This window comes from Cervus elaphus, chromosome 19 (assembly GCF_910594005.1).
Source record: "Cervus elaphus chromosome 19, mCerEla1.1, whole genome shotgun sequence".
NCBI lineage: Eukaryota > Metazoa > Chordata > Mammalia > Artiodactyla > Cervidae > Cervus > Cervus elaphus.
In genome coordinates this window covers 37602527-37621272 of record NC_057833.1, presented here as the reverse complement: position 1 = coordinate 37621272, position 18746 = coordinate 37602527, and the positions used below count along the sequence as shown (strand labels likewise).

General features: G+C 41.3%; 1 protein-coding gene across 1 annotated transcript in view; it reads left to right on the top strand.

The window, feature by feature from the left end:
- LIPH (lipase H) overlaps window positions 1–18685 on the top strand; it is a 48430-nt gene extending 29745 nt beyond the window's left edge. Inside the window, exons 7-10 of the mRNA XM_043875366.1 lie at window positions 718–813; window positions 2679–2790; window positions 15668–15841; window positions 17486–18685. Coding sequence (XP_043731301.1) covers window positions 718–813; window positions 2679–2790; window positions 15668–15841; window positions 17486–17573 — 470 coding nt within the window. The 3' untranslated portion in view covers window positions 17574–18685. The remainder of the gene's footprint in view (window positions 1–717; window positions 814–2678; window positions 2791–15667; window positions 15842–17485) is intronic.
- The last annotated feature ends 61 nt before the right edge of the window (window positions 18686–18746 follow it).

Genomic DNA, 18746 nt, shown 5'->3' with positions numbered 1-18746 from the left:
TGACATAGTCACATGGCCATTCCAAGTTCTGTGCAGTTTAGGGGCCCAATTATAGTTCTGCAAGAAAGCGCATTGTTTTGCAAAAGTGATGCTGCTCTAGGTATAAACCTGAATCTGTTTTAAATACTCTAGAAAATGAAGGTATTACTGAAAAATATCAGTGCTGTTTTTAGTCTAGGACTTCCCTGGTGGCTCAGTCAGTAAAAAATCTGCCTGTAAAGTGAGAGACATGGGCTCGATCCCTGGGTTGGGAAGATCTCCTGGAGAAGGGCGTGGCAACCCACTCCAGTATTCTTGTCTGGAGAATTCCATGGAGAGAGGAGCCTGGTGGACTACCGTCCATGGGGTCGCAAAGAGTTGGACACGACTGAGGGACTAAGCATAGCACATTTTTAGTTTTCAGGGTGTATCACTCCCCACACCCCTGCTACTGAGAACCAGGGCTGGGTGATGTAATGTCAGTAGAAAGAGGGGAAAAGTCACTGGAGGGTCCTTTTACAAGCCCCAGCTCTTAGGGTTAGGGTTGTGAAAAAAATAAGGGGGCTGCTGGGGAGGGGGATGCCCTGGTGGCCCTGCAGGTCCTCACCATGGGGGTGGGTATGAGGGTGATTGTCTCGGCGGTGGTGGTGGCAGTCAGACCTGCTGTTCAGTCTCCCCAACTGCTTTTATGTTTATAGAACACATGTTGAGATTACACTTTTCTGACTTGTTTTATAGGCTATTATGCTGATAACTGGAAAGACTATTTAAGGGAGGGGGATCCTCCTATGATTAAAGCATTCTTTGACACAGCTGAGGAGAAACCCTTCTGCAGTGAGTGGTGAATGTGCTTGTTTGCTGTTGCCCGACTCTTTTCTGTTTGGAATGTCTAAGTCTCAGCTTCCTGGTTACTTCTTGGCACATGAAGGCCATGGTGAAGCATGGACTTTGGAGCTGGAAGGACCTAGGTTGAATCTTGACTCTACCCCACAACAGCTGTATGACCAAGACATTTAACCTCTCTGAGTCTCAAAGTTCTGCTTGGTAAAATGGGGACAATCATGCCTACCTTCTGGGTTATAAGAATTAAAATCTCAACAAGTCATAGTTGTTAGCTCCACTGGATGACCATTCTAATTACTAAGATCTTCCAGAAAATTTGCCTGAGACATGAGGTTATGACTAGGAAAAATTGGTGTCAGCTATATCTATAGGCCAATTCCAGCTCCAAAGTAGCCACAGTGACCTTCTAAAGACATTGAGAGGTTGGGTATTCAAGATGGGAGCTAAATAGGCCAGCAGATGATTAGATGCCCTAGGAAGCAAGTAGGAATTTCCCTGGGTAGATGTACGTCTTACAATCTTATCTCCCTTTTCACTTTGCTTGGGAGTCTCCCTTATAAAGGAGGTTGCACATTATCAGGTTTCCCTCCTCTTTTGGAGCATGTGTAGCAGCTCAGGGTTTGGTATTTGCCTGATCCAAATGGGACAAATTCCTGAGTAATAACAGACCATGAAACAGCAACTCCATGGCTGATGTTATTCCCTCGTAGGACTGTCATCTCCCTGAGCCTCTTCGTCCTTCTCTGCAAGTCTGACCCAGAGATAGTAAATTTGACTATCATGGTGGGATCCCCACTTTTCCAGATCATTCTTGACCATGGGGAGCAAAGAGTAGGTACGAAGAAAAGTTCTCTGGACATGTTATGTGCCCTCGTTCATCCAGTAGGAATTAATGGGTATCAACTGGAGATGGAAATGGCAACCCACTCCAGTATTCTTGCCTGGAGAATCCAATGGACAGCTGTCAGGCTACAGTCCATGGGGTCACACAGAGTCGGACACGACTGAAGCGACTTAGCAAGCAAGCAAGCAAGCAATGCATATCAATAGGTATTTCTGCTGGGATTACAAAGGAAGCATCATCCCTTCCCAGTTATTGTTGTAGCATTAATGTATTTTAGCTTTTTTTTTTTTTAACCCCATAAGACATCACACAGGCAATATTTGCATGGATATACACATTCATTTATCACCTTTTTGATTATCATTTTTCTTGTATTTTGTAAATACAGTAAAGTGTGCTGACTAATGAGGGGAGACTACCAGAGCATAATAAGAACTCTGAGAGAGACCTGACTTAGTCTGAGCATCAGTGAAGGCCTCCTTGAGGAAGTGCATTAAGTCAAAACCTGAAGGATGAATTGGCAAAGGGGACAAAGCCCAGACACAAGAGAGAGTATGGCAGTGCAGGTGGTGTGGCATGACTGGGGCAGAGACGAGGGAGGCTGGGTAGGCTAGTGGACATGACCCAGACTGAGGAAGGCCTTGTCAGCTGTTGAGGGTCTCCACATGGCCCCCTATTTAGTTTACTCTAAAATGGGCAGAAATTGTGGTGAATCAATCATACTTGGCAGTAGGCCATGAGACTTCAGTCAATAACGTGGGAACACTGATCCAAGAGTGGTGCCTGAACATGGCAACTGGATACCATTGAGTTCTGCCATCACTCAGGCCATCTTTACCAAAGAGAATAGAGAGAAATATTGGAAAACTCTGCCCTGAATCTTGGCAGAAAAACTAGGGAGGAAGGGAAAAAGAGACCTAGTTATTAGGTAGGTCAGGTTTTTAGGAACTGAACATTCAGGAAAGCATTTGGGAATATTTCTCTCACACCATGATTTTTCCCTGTTTTGAAGTATATCATTACTTTGTGGATATTATAACCTGGAATAAGAACATAAGAAGAGGATCCATTACAATCAAATTGAAAGATAAAGCTGGAAACACGACAGAATCCAAAATCAATCAGTAAGTTGGGCTAGGATTATTTGTAACTTGCTACTTTTTTTTTGTTCGGAGAAGTTAAATTCCAAATATATCAACTTTTTAATCATAGAACTGTACGTGGCTTTGTCCTGTGAAAGACATAAAGGAATATGTTGCTTTGTGGCTCTTGATCTTTCAGACTCTTTACAAATGGAACTGGTGCAGAAATTTTCTTTCCTTCTACTTTTCTTCCCCGCTTCTTTCTCCCTCCCTTCCCTCCTTTCCTCCCTCTTCTCCTTCCTTCCCTTTTTTTCCCTCCAAATTCTTTCCCCATTTAGGTTGTTATATAATACTGAGCAGAGTTCTCTGTGCTATACAGTAGGTCCTTGTTGGTTTTCCATTTTATTTTCTAAATAACTTTATTTATTTACTGTCTGTGCTGGGTCTTCATTGCTATGCGCAGGTGAGTGAAGCTACTCTCTAGCTGTGGTGTGCAAGCTTCTCATTGCGGTGGCTTCCTTTGTGGAGCACAGGTGCTAGGCGTGTTGGCTAAGAGCTTAGTTGCCCCACAGCATGTGAAATTTTCCCCGATCAGGGATTGAACCCGTGTCCCTTGCATTGGCATGTGGATTCTTATCCATTATATCACCAGGGAATCCCTGGTTATCCATTTTAAATATAGTAGTGTCTACATGTTGGTCCCAAACTCCCTAACTATCCCTTCCTCTCATTCCTCTCCACTGGTGACCATTAGTTTGTTCTCTAAGTCTGTGAATCTGTTTTGTAAATAAGTTCATTTGTATCATTTCTTTTTTTATCATACCAGATTTCTCTTTCTCTGTCTGACTGACTTTACTCAGTATGACAATCTCTGCTACTACTGCTACTGCTAAGTCACTTCAGCCGTGTCCGACTCTGTGTGACCCCATCCCTGGGATTCTCCAGGCAAGAACACTGGAGTGGGTTGCCATTTCCTTCTCCAATGCATAAAAGTGAAAAGTGAAAGTGAAGTCGCTCAGTCATGTCTGATTCTTCACGACCCCATGGACTGCAGCCTACCAGGCTCCTCCGCTCATGGGATTTTCCGGGCAAGAGTACTGGAGTGGGGTGCCATTGCCTTCTCTGAGGTTTGCTTAAACATTTAATCACAAAAGTCATCCCTGCTCACTGTAAACGATTTAAAGCAGTAAGGAAATATGTGACATAAAAGTCCAAACCCCTGCCACATGCCAACCATCCCATGCCCAAAGGCACCCACTCACACACATACATTTCTATTCTTTTCTGAGCTCATAATATACATATATACACAAACATATATATATATGTTTCTGACACTCAGAAAATGTATTTTGCAATAGAAAATTGGAAAAATCCTGTAAGTCCAATGATGGGGAAATTGTTAAATATTCCCATATAATAAAACATTATTCAAGTAAGTTATTTATGAAACATTAAGTGAAATGCTTATAATGCACTAAGTGGAAAAAATAAAGTTATATTTTATAAAATCATATACAGTATACAACTAGCACAACAATGTCAAAATAATGAAAAAGAAGGATGTCAAAATAAGTTAGATTGCCCCTTGGGTGGAAGGGATATGAGTCCTTTCTAAAGTTTCTCTTTCCTTTTCAGTTTTCTGTGCTATTATATATATATAGTTTTAAAAGAACTAGTAATTTTTTCTTCTATTACTTCTATAATCAAGAAAAAAGAGGGGAAATCCCCAAACCTTTTAATTTAAGCAAAAGCATTTGAGACTCATTTCATTCATTTACTCAGGAGATGTTTCCTGGGTTCTTTTATCTTCTGGACACTTGTATTGTCTCTTGGCCTCATTCATAGAGGACCATGTAGAAGGTCATCTGAAACTGGCGATCGTCTTATTGGCTGGCTCACTATGCAGATAAATAGGGAAGGTGTGGGGTTTCTTTTTGGCCATACCACCATGTAGCTTATGGGGTCTTAGTTTCTTAACCAGGGATTGAATTCAAACCCTCAGCAGTGAAAGTGCAGAAGCCTAACCACTGGACCGCCAGGGAATTCCTTGTAAGTGACTTTTTCAAACACATCCTTGGAACATAATAATAGCAGCCTTTGTTTATTGAACCAAGCACATTACAGACAGTGGTTAATGTAGCTCTCACTAAAACCCTGTGAGGTGGTATTACCATCCCTATTTTATATATGAGAAAACTGAGGCTCAGAGAGGGCAAGCGATTTGGCCAATTTCACACTCTTTTCAGCATCAAGATCCCCGGAGGGAACTGCTAGGGGCCCCATCTTGAGAAACCAGTCTCAGGTTTCTCAAGGTTTATAGGCTTCAATGAGAAAGGTGGGCAGAGCCCTCATCTGGAGAGTCTAAGAAACAGCAGGGAGACTGCAGTTCTATGAGTAGCAAAACTTGGGTTACATATTTGCTTCACATGTCTTGGAAATTTGAATTTTATATAGTAAATTTCTCCCAAGTAGGAATTCCTAAATTTTGAGGTTTCTTTCTTTCTTTTATGAAGGCTTGTTTCTTGATTAAGATAGAGAGCTTAATATCTTTTTAAAGTCACGTTCAGTCATTTCTATTGTAGTTATGTTTGTGAAAAAGTCACCACCAATCAAGAGAATATATGGGAAAAAAGTTAAATGATTGTTCTATTTTGTGGTAAGATTATGGCTACTTTTCTTTCTTTTGCCAGGTAAACTTTAACATTTTAGTATTCAGTATCTTTACAGTTTAAGAAAAGGAAAACAATATTAGGGTATTTACCTTGAGTTTTGGGGGCTTTCTGGGTAGCTCAAATGGCAAAGAATCTGCCTGCAATGCAGGAGACCTGGGGTCAGTCCCTGGGTTGGGGAGATAACCTGGAGAAGGGCATGGCAACCCACTTCAGTATTCTTGCCTGGACAGAGGAGCCTGGTGATCTCCAGTTCATGGGGTTGCAAAGAGTCAGACATGACTGAGAGACTAACACAGACACACACAGACACACACACACACACAGACACATACACACACACACACAGCTTGAGTTTATTCAGTCTTACCAGACAATGGGCACATATGAAATCACATTCAAGGATATTACTTGCCTGTTGATTCTCCCTCTATACATGATTCAAATGTATTTCTTATTTTTTTAACCTTAAACAATTCAGATGTAATTCACATACCATAAAATTCACCTTTTTAAAGTTTGTAATTCAGGGGGTTTTAGTATATTTACAAAACATGAAACCATCAATACCATCTAATTTCAGAGCATTTTCGTCATCTCAAAAGAAACCCCATACTTGTCAGTAGTAATTCCCCATTCCTTCCTCCTGGCCGGCTCCTGCCAACCACTAATCTGCTCTCTGTTTTATAGATTTTTCTATTCTAGGCATGTTATATAAATGGACTTATACAATATGTGGCTTTTTTTTTTTTGCTTTATGTGATATTTTTAAGATTCATCTATGTTGTGGCACTCATCAGTACTTCATTCCTATTTATGGCTGAATAATATTCTGTCGTATGGATATTCCATAATTTATTTTGATCCACTGACCTCTGGCTCAGCAAGCTTCCACTGCACAGTCTGCTCACTCATACCACATTTTATTTATCCATTCACCAGTTGATGGACATTTGCGTTCTTCCTGCTTTTGGCTGTTATCAATAATGCTGCTATGAACATGTATGTTCAGGTTTTTGTGTGGACATAGGTTTTCATTTTTCTTGGGTATATACCTAGGAGTGGACTATCTTGTTCATACAGAACTTTGTGTTTAACTTTTCAAAGAAGTTATACCAAACTGTTTTCAAAAAAGGATGTACCATTTTACGCTCCCTCCAGCAATATATGAGAGTTCCATTTCCTCCACATTGCCAAGATTCTTATTGTCAGTCTTTTAAGACTTTTCTTTTAAATTATAATTAAGAAACCCATAAAATTTACCATCTTAATCATGTTTAAGTGTACAGTTCCTTGTTAAGCATGTTCACATTGTTGTGAAACAGATCTCCAGAACTTTCACCTTGAAAAACTGAAACTCTATATCCATTAAATAAAATTTTCCATTTCCAACAGCAACCATCATTGTACTATTTTGATGAATTTGATTGCTTTAGATACATTATGGGATTTCTGGTGGCTCAGTGGTAAATAATCCACCTGCCAGTGCAGGATATGCAGGTTTGATCCCTGCATCAGGAAGATTCCCTGGAGGAGGGCATGGCAACCCACCCCAGTGTTCTTGCCTGAAGAATCCCATGCCCAGGAGCCTGGTGGGCTACAGTCTATGGGGTCACCAAGAGTCAGACATGACTGAAGCGGCTTAGCACGCAGCACAGAGACGTCATATGAGTTGAATCATACAGTATTTGTCCTTTCGTGATCGGCTTTTTCCACGTAACATCATGTCCTCAAGTTTTGTCCATGTTACAGCTTGTGTCCATGTTACAGAATGTCCTTTCTTTTAAGATTGAATAATATTCCATTGGGCTTCCCTGATAGCTCAGTTGGTAAAGAATCTGCCTGCAGTGCAGGAGACCCTGGTTCGATTCCTAGGTCAGGAAGATCCACTGGAGAAGGGATAGGCTATCCAGCCCAGTATTCTTGGGCCTCTCTTATGGCTCAACTGGTAAAGAATCCGCCTGCAGTGCGGGAGACCTGGGTTTTATTTCTGGGTTGGGAAGGTCCCCTGCAGAAGGGAAAGACCACCCACTCCAGTATTCTGGCCTGGAGAATTCCATGGACTGTATAGTCCATGGGGTCACAAAGAGTCAGACACAACTGAGCAACTTTCACTTTCACTGTCAATATTTCATTGTATATATACATCACATTTGGAGAAGGACATGGCAACCCACTCCAGTACTCTTGCCTGGAAAATCCCATGGATAGAGGGGCCTGGTAGGCTATAGCCCATGGGGTTACAAAGAGTCGAACACCACTGAGCGACTTCACTTTCACTTTAAACCTTCATGCATTGGAGCAGGAAATGGCAACCCACTCCAGTATTCTTGCTTGGAGAATCCCGGGGACAGATGAGCCTGGTGGGCTGCCGTCTATGGGGTCGCACAGAGTCGGACATGACTGAAGCGACTTAGCAGCAGCAGCAGCATACATCACATTTTGTTTATCCATTCATCCATGTCTTTTGTTACAGCCACTCCCATGGGCATTACATGACATCACATTGTGGTTTTGATTTGCAATTTCCTAATGATTAATAATGTTGAGTATCTTTCATGTGCTTGTGGGCCATTTGTATAGCTTTTTGGAGAAATGTCTGTTCAGTTTCCTTTTGTTAGTCAGTTGTGTCTGACTCCTTGCAACGTCATGGACTGTAGCCCTCCAGGCTCCTCTGTCCTTAGAATTCTGCATGCAAGAATACTGGAGTGGGCAATCATAAAAAGGAATGCATTTGAGTCAGTTCTGATGAGGTGGATGAATCTAGAACCTATTATACAGAGTGAAGTGAGTCAGAAAGAGAAAGATAAATATCATATTCTAATACATATATACGGAATCTAGAAGAATGGTACTGAAGAACTTATTTACAGGACAGCAAAGGAGAAACAGATGTAGAGAACAGACTTGTGCACATGTGGAGAGGGGACGAGAGGGTGAGATGTATGGAAAGAGTAACATGGAAACTTACATTACCATATGTAAAATAAATAGCTAACAGGAATTTGCTGTTTGTCTCAGGAAACTCAAACAGGGGCTCTGTATCAACCCGGAGGGGTGGGATGGGGAGGCAGATGGGGGGAGGTTCAAAAGGGAGGGGATATATGTATACCTGTGGCTGATTCATGTTGAGGTTTGACAGAAAACAACAAAATGCTGTGAAGCAATTATCCTTCAATTAAAAAAAAAAAAAAGAATACTGGAGTGGGTATCCATTCCCTTCTCCAGGGGATCTTCCCAATCCAGGGATCAAACCTGGGTCTCCTACACTGCGGGCAGATTCTTTACTGTCTGAGCCACCATAGAAGCCCATTTTCCCTTTTAAATAGACGATTTTTTAGAGCAGTTTTAGTATACAGCAAAACTGAGCAGAAAATACAGTGATTTCCCATATTCTTTTTGCCCCCACATAGGGACAGCCTCCCTCAGAACCAAAGTCTGGCACCAACATAGTACATTTGTTACAACTGAAGAATCTACACTGATATGTTATTCTTACCCAAAGTCCATAGTTTACTTTAGAGTTCATCGTTGGCGTTGTACATTCTATGAGTTTTGTCAAATGTATGATGACATATGTCTGTCATTGTAGGATCACAGAATAGCTTCACTGCCCTAAAAATTTGTGCTCTGCCTATTCATTCCTCCTTTCCCCAACCACTGGCAACCACTGAATTTTTTTTTTTTTTTTTTTTTTACTGTTTCCATAGTTTTGCATTTTCCAGAATGTCAAATAATTAGAATCATACAGTAGGTAACCTTTTCAGATTAGCTTCTTTCACTTATTAATAAGCATTTAGAGTTCCTCCATTTTTTTTTAATTACTTGACAGCTCATTTTCTTTTACCTTCATTTCCTTTTCTATTGTCTGATGTATCATGGGCTTCTCTGGTGGCTCAGTGGTAGAGAATTTGCCTGCAATGCAGGAGGATTTGGTTTCTATCCCTGGGTCACAAAGAATCCCCTGGAGAAGGGAATGGCAACCCACTCCAGTATTCTTTCCTGGGAAATCCCATGGCCAGAGGAGCCTGGCAGGCTATAGTCCATGGATGGCAAAGTGTCATACATGACTTAGCAACTAAACAACAGCACTAATGACAAGCTGGTTTATCACATTTTATTTATCCACTTACCTACAAAAGACTTCTTAGCAGCTTTTTAAACATTAATTAATTAAAAAAAATTTTTGGCCACACTGAGAGGTTTGCAAGATCTCAGTTCCCTAGCCGGGGATTGAACCTGCACCCTCAGCAATGAAAGCACACACAGTCCCAACCACTAGAACCCAGGGAATTCCATCTTGGCAGGTATTTTCCTCCAGGAAATTCCCGTCTTGGTAGTTTTAGATAAAGCTGTTAAAGATATCTGGGTGCAAATTTTTGTGTGCCTTACCCATTTTAAACTAGGCTAATTAGCTGTTTATTTTTGAGTTGCAAAGGTTCTGTATATATTCTGGGTACAAGGCTTTTATACTTTTATGTCTCACATTTAGGTCTTTGATCCCTTTGGAGTTATTTTTTTTTAAATATTTATTTATGTGGCCACTCCCAATCTTAGTTGTGGCATGGTGGGACTTTCATTGTGGCATGCAGGATCTTTAGTTGTGGCATTCAAACTCTCAGCTGCGACACGTGGGATCTAGTTCCCTGACCAGAAATCAAACCCTGGTTCCCTGTATTAGGAGTGCGGAATCTCAGCCACCCGACCACCACCAGGGAAGTTCTGTCATGTCTCTTTTTAAAATTCCTTTCTTAAGAGATTTTGCTTCTGCAGCTTTTCTTGGTTGTTATTCAGACAGGTGAACATAAGTCTTCAATGTGTGATGATTCCTAAAGCACTGGAAAACAGACTTTTCCTCCTCAAAGACAATTTTCCGTTTGAAACAGCAAAATACTCTTACACTGCAGCATGAGGGTGATATGTTGGCTCTTCTTGAGGACATTGTGGGAAGTCAGGCTGCTCTGGCCACTTTCCCCACTTCCCTAGAATAGGAGCATTCAGTGGTGGACTTCTTTGGCTCTCTTTCCTTTTATGGGGCATTATTTTGGGGATCTGTGCCTTAATGTTTTCCCATATCCCTTGGCAGTTTGAAATTCCACAGTGAAACCGTTGACTGAGACAATCAAGGCAAGTGCTTCCTTACAAGGTTGCTTGAGTGCCTACTTCTTGCATCACATTTTCTTCATGTAAGCACGCATTTGTGTGCTCTGACAATTCTGAGAAATCTTGGTAGGTTTTAACATTCTGATCTTTTGTATTTTTTCCTGTTTCTTTTTGCAGTTAGCATTCTGGGTCCAGCAGGGTCTGGTGCAGAGGGGACAGGCAGGTGGGCTGCCTACCCCCTGTCTGCAGAGCAGGGGGTGCCCTGGTTCTGCCTGGTGCACGCGGTTCCCCTGGGAAGATCGCTTCGGGGGTCCCCAAACCCTGCGTTCACTTGACTTCTACCGGCCTCCTCCCTTGGGGCCTCCTCACTCGCACCCAGGCCGGGCGGAGGAGCTTCCTGCCTGCAGCTGCTGCACTGGCGCCGCGTGGACCAGGCGGCTCTTGCTGCCCCGCCAGTCAGAACCTAGGGCACCCGCGCATCTTCCCGCCTGCATCCTTCTGCCTGCAGCTAGCGGTCATAAGGCCCGAAACCCGTGGCTTTCCCCGCTCCCTTTCAAATGCCTTTATCATTATTGTAATTATTTTACTATATGCGGGAATTCTTTGAGGATCTGAGTAGAAGTAGATGTCTATAGAAGGGATTTGTGTTTGCATCAGTTTAGTTCCTGGAGATAGTGTCAATCTGGGATGGCTTTACTTTTTAAACCTGAGGTTTCTTGGACCAAAAGTAGTTCGAAGTGGAACTGCTGACCCACGTGAAGAGCAATCTGCATCTTAGCTTCTCATAGTGTCAAGATTTGAGACAGGGAATTTTCTGTCCCCTGAGGCGGTAGAAGGTTGTTTATTTCAAATTCATATTTAGTTCACTCTTCCCCCAAGATGTTCTTATTCAACTCCTGACCTTGAGGGGCCCATAGACTTTGTTTCATGTCCTACTGAACTGCAAGCTCAAGCTAAGTTCCAAAAAAAAAAAAAAAAAAAACCAACCTAGGGTGATTTCAGTATTCCCCTTATCTATTTGGATTTCTGCTTTCATGTATTTTGGGGGTTTCTCAGTATTCTTTCCTTTCTTCTTAGTTCAATGCAACTTAAAAGGTTTTTAACTTTTGTTGTTGTTGTTTGTAATTGCATTTACTCTTATGAGTTGTTCACAGGGTATTTAGTGCACCATACTGCCAGAACCCATAGTTCATTGGCTCTTATTCTATTTATTCTTGTATGAACCCAACCTTGGTTAGTGCCCCCTGTGTATCTCCCGACATCCTTCTTGGTGGAAGAGGGCATCTAATCTGTGCCTACAGACAACCCTGACCAGATCCAGGTCTCCTTTTTCCTGTCCTGCCTCCCTAGCACCCCCACTGTATTCTGCCATCTGCACCTGGCATCACCTTCCCCTGGAGTCTCTACCTTTTCCTGGTTCCACAGCTGCCCTTCCTTGGAGAAGTGGGAAGGATCCCTTTCTCCCTTTCTAGACTCTGATCAAGAGAGGACCAGAGTTGAACTGTTTATAACCCTTTTAGGTTAATCGACTCCTTTCTTATTGGTTTTTTTTTTTTTCTCTTTATTGTGAAAAATTAAAGTTTATAGAAAAGTTGCAGTAGTACTATGAGCCTTTTCTTTTTCTGAACCATTCTATAGTTGTCACCAACATGCAGGCTCATCAACCCAAAGTACCATAATATGTGTTTTCTGCAAGTAAGGACCTTCTCCTACATAACCACAATTGACCATCAGAATAAGAGAATATCATTGATCCATTGCTACCATCTGATCCTGATCCTGTTTGGAACCAACAGACTGGTTCCAAATAGGAAAAGGAGTACATCAAGGCTGTATATTGTCACCATGCTTATTTAACTTATATGCAGAGTACATCATGAGAAATGCTGGGCTGGATGAAGCACAAGCTGGAATCAAGATTGCTAGGAGAAATAGCAATAACCTCAGACATGCAGATGACACCACCCTTATGGCAGAAAGTGAAGAAGACTTAAAGAGCCTCTTGATAAAAGTGAAAGAGGAGAGTGAAAAAGTTGGCTTAAAGCTCAACATTCAGAAAACTAAGATCTTGGCATCCGGTCCCATCACTTCATGGCAAATAGGTGGGGAAACAGTGGAAAGAGTGGCAGACTTTATTTTTGGAGGCTCCAAAATCACTGCAGATGGTGACTGCAGCCATGAAATTAGAAGACACTTACTCCTTGGAAGGAAAGTTATGACCAACCTAGACAACATATTTAAAAGCAGAGACATTACTTTGCCAACAAAGGTTCATCTAGTCAAGGCTATAGTTTTTCCAGTTGTTATGTATGGATGTGAGAGTTGGACTATAAAGAAAGCTGAGTGCTGAAGAATTGATGCTTTTGAACTGTGGTGTCAGAGCAGAATCTTGAGAGTGCTTTGGACTGCAAGGAGATCAAACCAGTCCTTCCTAAAGGAAGTCAGTCCTGAGTGTTCACTGGAAATGATGTTGAAGCTGAAACTCCAACATTTTGGCCACCTGATGTGAAGAGCTGACTCATTTGAAAAGACCTTGTGCTGGGAAAGATTGAGGTGGGAGGAGAAGGGGACGACAGAGGATGAGATGGTTGGATGGCATCACCAACTCAATGGACATGAGCTTGAGTAAACTCTGGGAGTTGGTGATGGACAGGGAGGCCTGGTGTGCTGCAATCTATGGGGTCGCAAAGAGTCGGACATGACTGAGTGACTGAACTGAACTGATTCTGTGACCCCATTCTAGTTTTACTAATTGTCCTAATAAACATCCTTTGTAGCAAAGGGATTCAGTTCAGGATCCCTGGCTGCATTTGGTAGTCCTGTTTCTTTAGTTTTCACTTTGGAACAGTTCTTCTTTTCCTCAACTCTTTTGACCTTGACACTTTTGAGGATTACAGGTCGATTATTTTTAGCATGTCTTCAGTTTGGGTTTCCCTGATGTTTCCTCATGATTAGATTCAGGTCATCCATCTTTGGCAAGGACACCACAAAGGTGATGTCATGTCTGTCTCAGTGCATCCTGTTAGGAGGCTCACAATTTTGGTTTGTTTCATTAATGTGGATCAGTTGATTAAGGTGATTTCTGCCAAGTTTCTCCACTGTATTTGTGGCTGGGTACTTTGAGACCATGTAAATTGTCCAGTACTCCTCTAACTTTTACCCACTAGTTTTAATGTTCCATGGTTGAATTATTACTCTGATGGCTGCCATATGGTGATTTTTCTAATTCAACGTTTAGGAAAGGCATTCTCTTCTCACTTATTTATTCATTTCTTGGTTTATATCAATATGGATTCCTGGATTTTTATTTTATTAGGGAAGACTTATCCTCAGTTGGGGCTTTCCAGGTGGCTCAGTGGTAAAGAAAGGAGATGAGGGTTCAATCCCTGGGTCAGGAAGATCCCCTGGAGAAAGAAATGGCAACGTACTCCAGTATTCTTTCCTGGAGAATCCCATGGACAGAGGAGCCTAGTGGGTTACAGTCCATGGGGTCCCAAAGAGTAAGACATGACTTAGTGACTAAACAGCAGAAGCAGCAAAACTGAAACTCTATACCCATTAAATAACATCTATTTATCCTTTCCCCTATTCTCTGGCAACCACCATTCTACTTTCTGTTTCTATGACCTTGACTGCTTTAGATACATCATATAAATGGACTCAAATGATATTTATTTTTTTGTGACTGGTTTATTACATTTAGCATAATGTCCTCAAGGCTCATTCATGGTGTAGCATGTGAGAGGATTTCTTTTCTTTGTAAAACTGAATAATATTCCATTGTATGTACAAATCACATTTAAAAAATCTGTTCCTCCATTGATGGACATTTGAGTTGCTTTCACCTTTTATCTATTATAATAATGCTGCTATGAACATGGGTGTGCAAATATCTGCTTGAGACCTTGCTTTCAATCCTTTTCATTATACACCTAGAAGTAGAATTGTTGGATCATGTGGTAGTTCTACTTTAAATTTTTTGAGGAGCCTTCATACTGTTTGTCATAGTGGCTGTACTATTTTACATTCCCACCAATATGTACAAGGGTTCCAATTTTTCCATACTTGCATCAACACTTATTTTGTTTTTTCAAAACTACAGTAGCCATCCTAATGGGTTTGAAGTGATTCCATATTCTTTTGAACAGCTCTATCATTCTTTGAGTATTTCTTACTTTTTGATATACATATCATTCTAGGATCACTTTGTGCTTTCCCTGCCCTAGCCCTGAAATCAACCATTTCTCCAGGGAGGCCTGGTTCCTTTTTTGTGGAGATGGTGTTTAGAAACCAAAATCTGGGCAACCTTTTAGATTATTTCTATGTGTAGCACTTCTGCTTTCCACAAGACTGGCAGTGAGGCTGTCAGTGAGGCTGGGGCGACGAACCTCCTCACCTCCATATCCAAACTAAGGATTTGTTTCTGGAGCAATCGTTTCTCCATAGCCTCCTCTCCCAGCTCCTCAGAGGGATGGTACCCAGCTAAAACTCCTTTGGACACACCTTAGGCTCAATTTGGGATTCCAATTGTAGGAAACATCTCCACACACTTAGAAAAAATTATTGGAACCTGTGATGTAGCTATTTTAATTTGAGGTTACCCTTGAGAGGCAGAACTGAAAAAATATATGCTTAAGCACAACTTCTAAATTAGTATGTAGTTTGGCTAAAAAATCTATCTATGCACCTAACAATGCAATTCAATGGAGAAACCATAATTTTGAACTCAGCCAGAACCAAGTTTTTCTTCCTGCACTGTTATAGATAAGCCCTGTGACCTGGGTGAGCTTAAGTTCTGAGAGCATCTGTTTCCTTTTCTGTAAAATAAAGACAATACCTTGCAGAATACCTTGCAGAATTTTTCAGGGGACTGGAGATATGTGTCAAGAGACAAGGAGGCTGTCTGGCCTACAGCAGGTAGGCAGCACACACCTTTCCAGTGTCACAGCATTTCATCAGTGCTGGGGTCAGCAGCTTCACTTATGCTGATCCTTTGGAATCCAATGGACTTTGCTCATGAAAGTCAGCTAGTGCAGGCTATGGGGTCAAATGGCTACCTGCTAATGAGTGATCTGTAGGCTTCAAATGGTTTTTTTTCATTGGTAATTTAGATTCACTTAAAAATATATTCTTTCTCCTTCCAGTGAACCTGCAACATTTCAGAAATACCACCAAGTGAGCCTGCTTGCAAGATTCAATCAAGATTTGGATAAAGTGGCAGCCATTTCCTTGGTGTTCTCTACAGGATCTGTAATTGGCCCAAGGTACAAGCTCAGGATTCTCCGAATGAAGTTAAGGTCACTTGGCCATCCAGAGAGGTAAGCTGAGACAGGGTCTGACAGGCTCTTGTTTTCCATAGATAATTGACTCCTGTCCAATCTGCTTGGTCTGTTGTTTCAACAGGATTTCAGTAATCACAATGAAAGAAGTGAGGGGTTTTCCAAAACTAGATTTGATTAAATAAGTTTCCTAGGGACTTCCCTAGTGGTCCATGGCTGAGGTCCACTCTCACAGTGGGGGCTTGAGGGGGCCGGGTTTCATCCCTGGTCAGCAAATTAGATCCTACATGCTGCAATGAAGACTCAGAGCAGCCAAATAAAAATAAATTAAAAATAAATATTAAAAGAAAAGTTGCCCAGTAATCCAAGAAAAATTTACTGGTATGCACTTAAAGATAAATGGGCCAATAATCCAAAGAAATAATGTTGTTATATGTTTAAACAATTCTTCCCTAGCACTCCACCCATGTTTTTTGCCAGCTGATACTCTGCTGTAGAAAAGAAAGCCTCATAAAATTTGGCAAACTGATAAAACACAGCCCAGCATTTAAAAAGGTACAGAAAATTTGAAATATTTTATTGCACTGATACAGGATAGAAGTACATATCAACATTAAATTTGATAACTGCACGGAGGAGGTCTTTGTTCTTAGGAAATACACGCTGAAGTGTTAAAGGGGTAAACAACCCATTCTCAGTCGGTTCAGAAAAAATAAACAGTGTGTATTTGTGTGTACAGAGAGAGAGGCAAAGACAAAGGGGGAGAAAGAACAAAGCTGTGATGGTATGTATGTTTTGTGAGTAATGCCACACTTACATATAGTCCTGGTGGTCAACCTGTGGACGAAGAGACAGAAAATGATGTGAGCAGTTATTGCTTTACATTTATAAATTCCTTTTTCCTGAATGTTTAGGATACTTTAAAACATTTAATAATACAAGTCTCACCCCCTCCTACTCCCCAAGGATAGTCATTATATCTTAAAACTGGAACTTTTTAAAAAAAATATTTTTATTTATGTATTTTTGGCTATGCTGGGACTTTGTTGCTGCACAGGGGCTTTCTCCAGTTGTGATGCTTAGGCTTCTCATTGTGGTGGCTTCTCTTGTTGTGGAGCATGGGCTCTAGGCCCATGGGCTTAATTGCTCACACAGCATGTGCGATCTTCCTGGACCAGCCATCGAACCTGTGTCCCCTGCATTGGCAGTGGATTCTTAACCACTGGACCACCAGGGAACCCCAAACTGGGACCTTTTAATACTTCTTTCCTGGTTATCAAAGGAATACATATTCATTTTATAAATCTGAAAAGTACAAAAAGTGTTAAGAAGAAGAATATCATAATGTCATTATTCAGAGGCAACCAGTGTTAAAATTTTTGCTTAATTTTTAAAATTTTCTATTTTTTTTAATCTAGTTGAAATTATGTGGTAAATAAAATTTAACACCATGATGTCTTATTTTTAATTAATTTTTATTGACATATAGTTGCTTTACAAAGTTGTGTTAGTTTACTTACTGTTGTTGCTATGACTTTGCTTATTTACTGCAAGCATTTTCCTAGAATATTAAAAATAATTGCTAAGTAATTTTATATCTGAAAGAGATTGTACAATTTACTCTACTAGAATAGGGTATTTTTATCATTGCATTGACAGGGATATTTCATTTTGTTTTTACAGGCCCCAGTTGTGTCGGTATGATCTTGTACTGATGGAAAATGTTGAAACAGTCTTCCAACCTATTCTTTGCCCAAAGCTGCAAATGTAATTGTTGTCAGGACACCTGAGTACCAGTAACATCAAGAATGCTACAACTGCAGGCTTTTTAAAGCTTCACTTCATCTTTTCCTCAAGGCACAAAAAGTATGGAATAACCAGGGTTGTTTTTCTTTTTTTTCTTTTACAGTAATGTCCTATGGATGTCACACTGCAAAATGTCAAACAACCTTGGATTATGAAACAGTTCTGGGAAGGGATTCTCTAAGTAGGGCAAATCAGAAATAGCTAGGTTCCCGACGGCCTAGCCCCGTGTTAGGCTGTGTCCTGGGGCCTCGTTTGTTCCGAACTGTCGATTCTGCTGCTTGTCACTCGGGCAGTTCTGCCCATCACAGTGGCCATCCAAGCATCTTAAGGGAAGGACTGGCTTGGAGGCCTCACTTTGGACTTCACTCTATGTTCCCTATGCCAGATCCTTCCAGGCTCTGCACAAAGAAGGGAATGGAAACAGACCTACCTCACAGGGCTCTTGTGTGTGCTTGGGAGGCAAGGCTTTGAAGGATTCTTTGAAATCCCCTGGGTGCCACTTCTGTGAGTGGCTTGATACATGTGAATATGCTTTTATTTATTTTGATACCACTTATCTAATGTGCAACAAGAGAGTTTCTCCTTATCAACACCAGCTTCTCTCTTAAGCTATTTGCTTTAGAAAGGCAGAAAACCATACCCCTGGCTTCCTGCCTTATTTAAAGTGGGTTAGTGCAGGAGGAGGTAGGGACAGACCAAGAGGGCAGCTGCTTGGACTAGACAGTAAGTGGATGAGGGAAGAAGAGCAGATGAAACAGAGGGGAAGCCCTGCTCAAAGGGAGAAGGGATAGGGCAGGAGGCAGGAGAGAGGAAGTGGAACTTGTTTTTCACTTAAGGTGAAGAAGCATCATTTTACATGCAACCCTCATTTTAAGCAATACTTAAGAAATGTTTTGTTTTTCTTTTTTACCAATGTAATCTGTAATTATTGAAGGAAATTTAGAAATGCACAAATGCAAAATGAAAATATGCTATCCATAGTCCCAGGGCTTCCCTGGTGGCTCAGGGGTAAAAAAAGAATCTGCCTGCCAATGCAGATGTGGGTTCAAGCCCTGGGTCAGGAAGATCCCCTGGAGAAGGAAATGGAAACCCACTCTAGTATTCTTGCCTGGAAAATCCCATGAACAGAGGAGCCTGG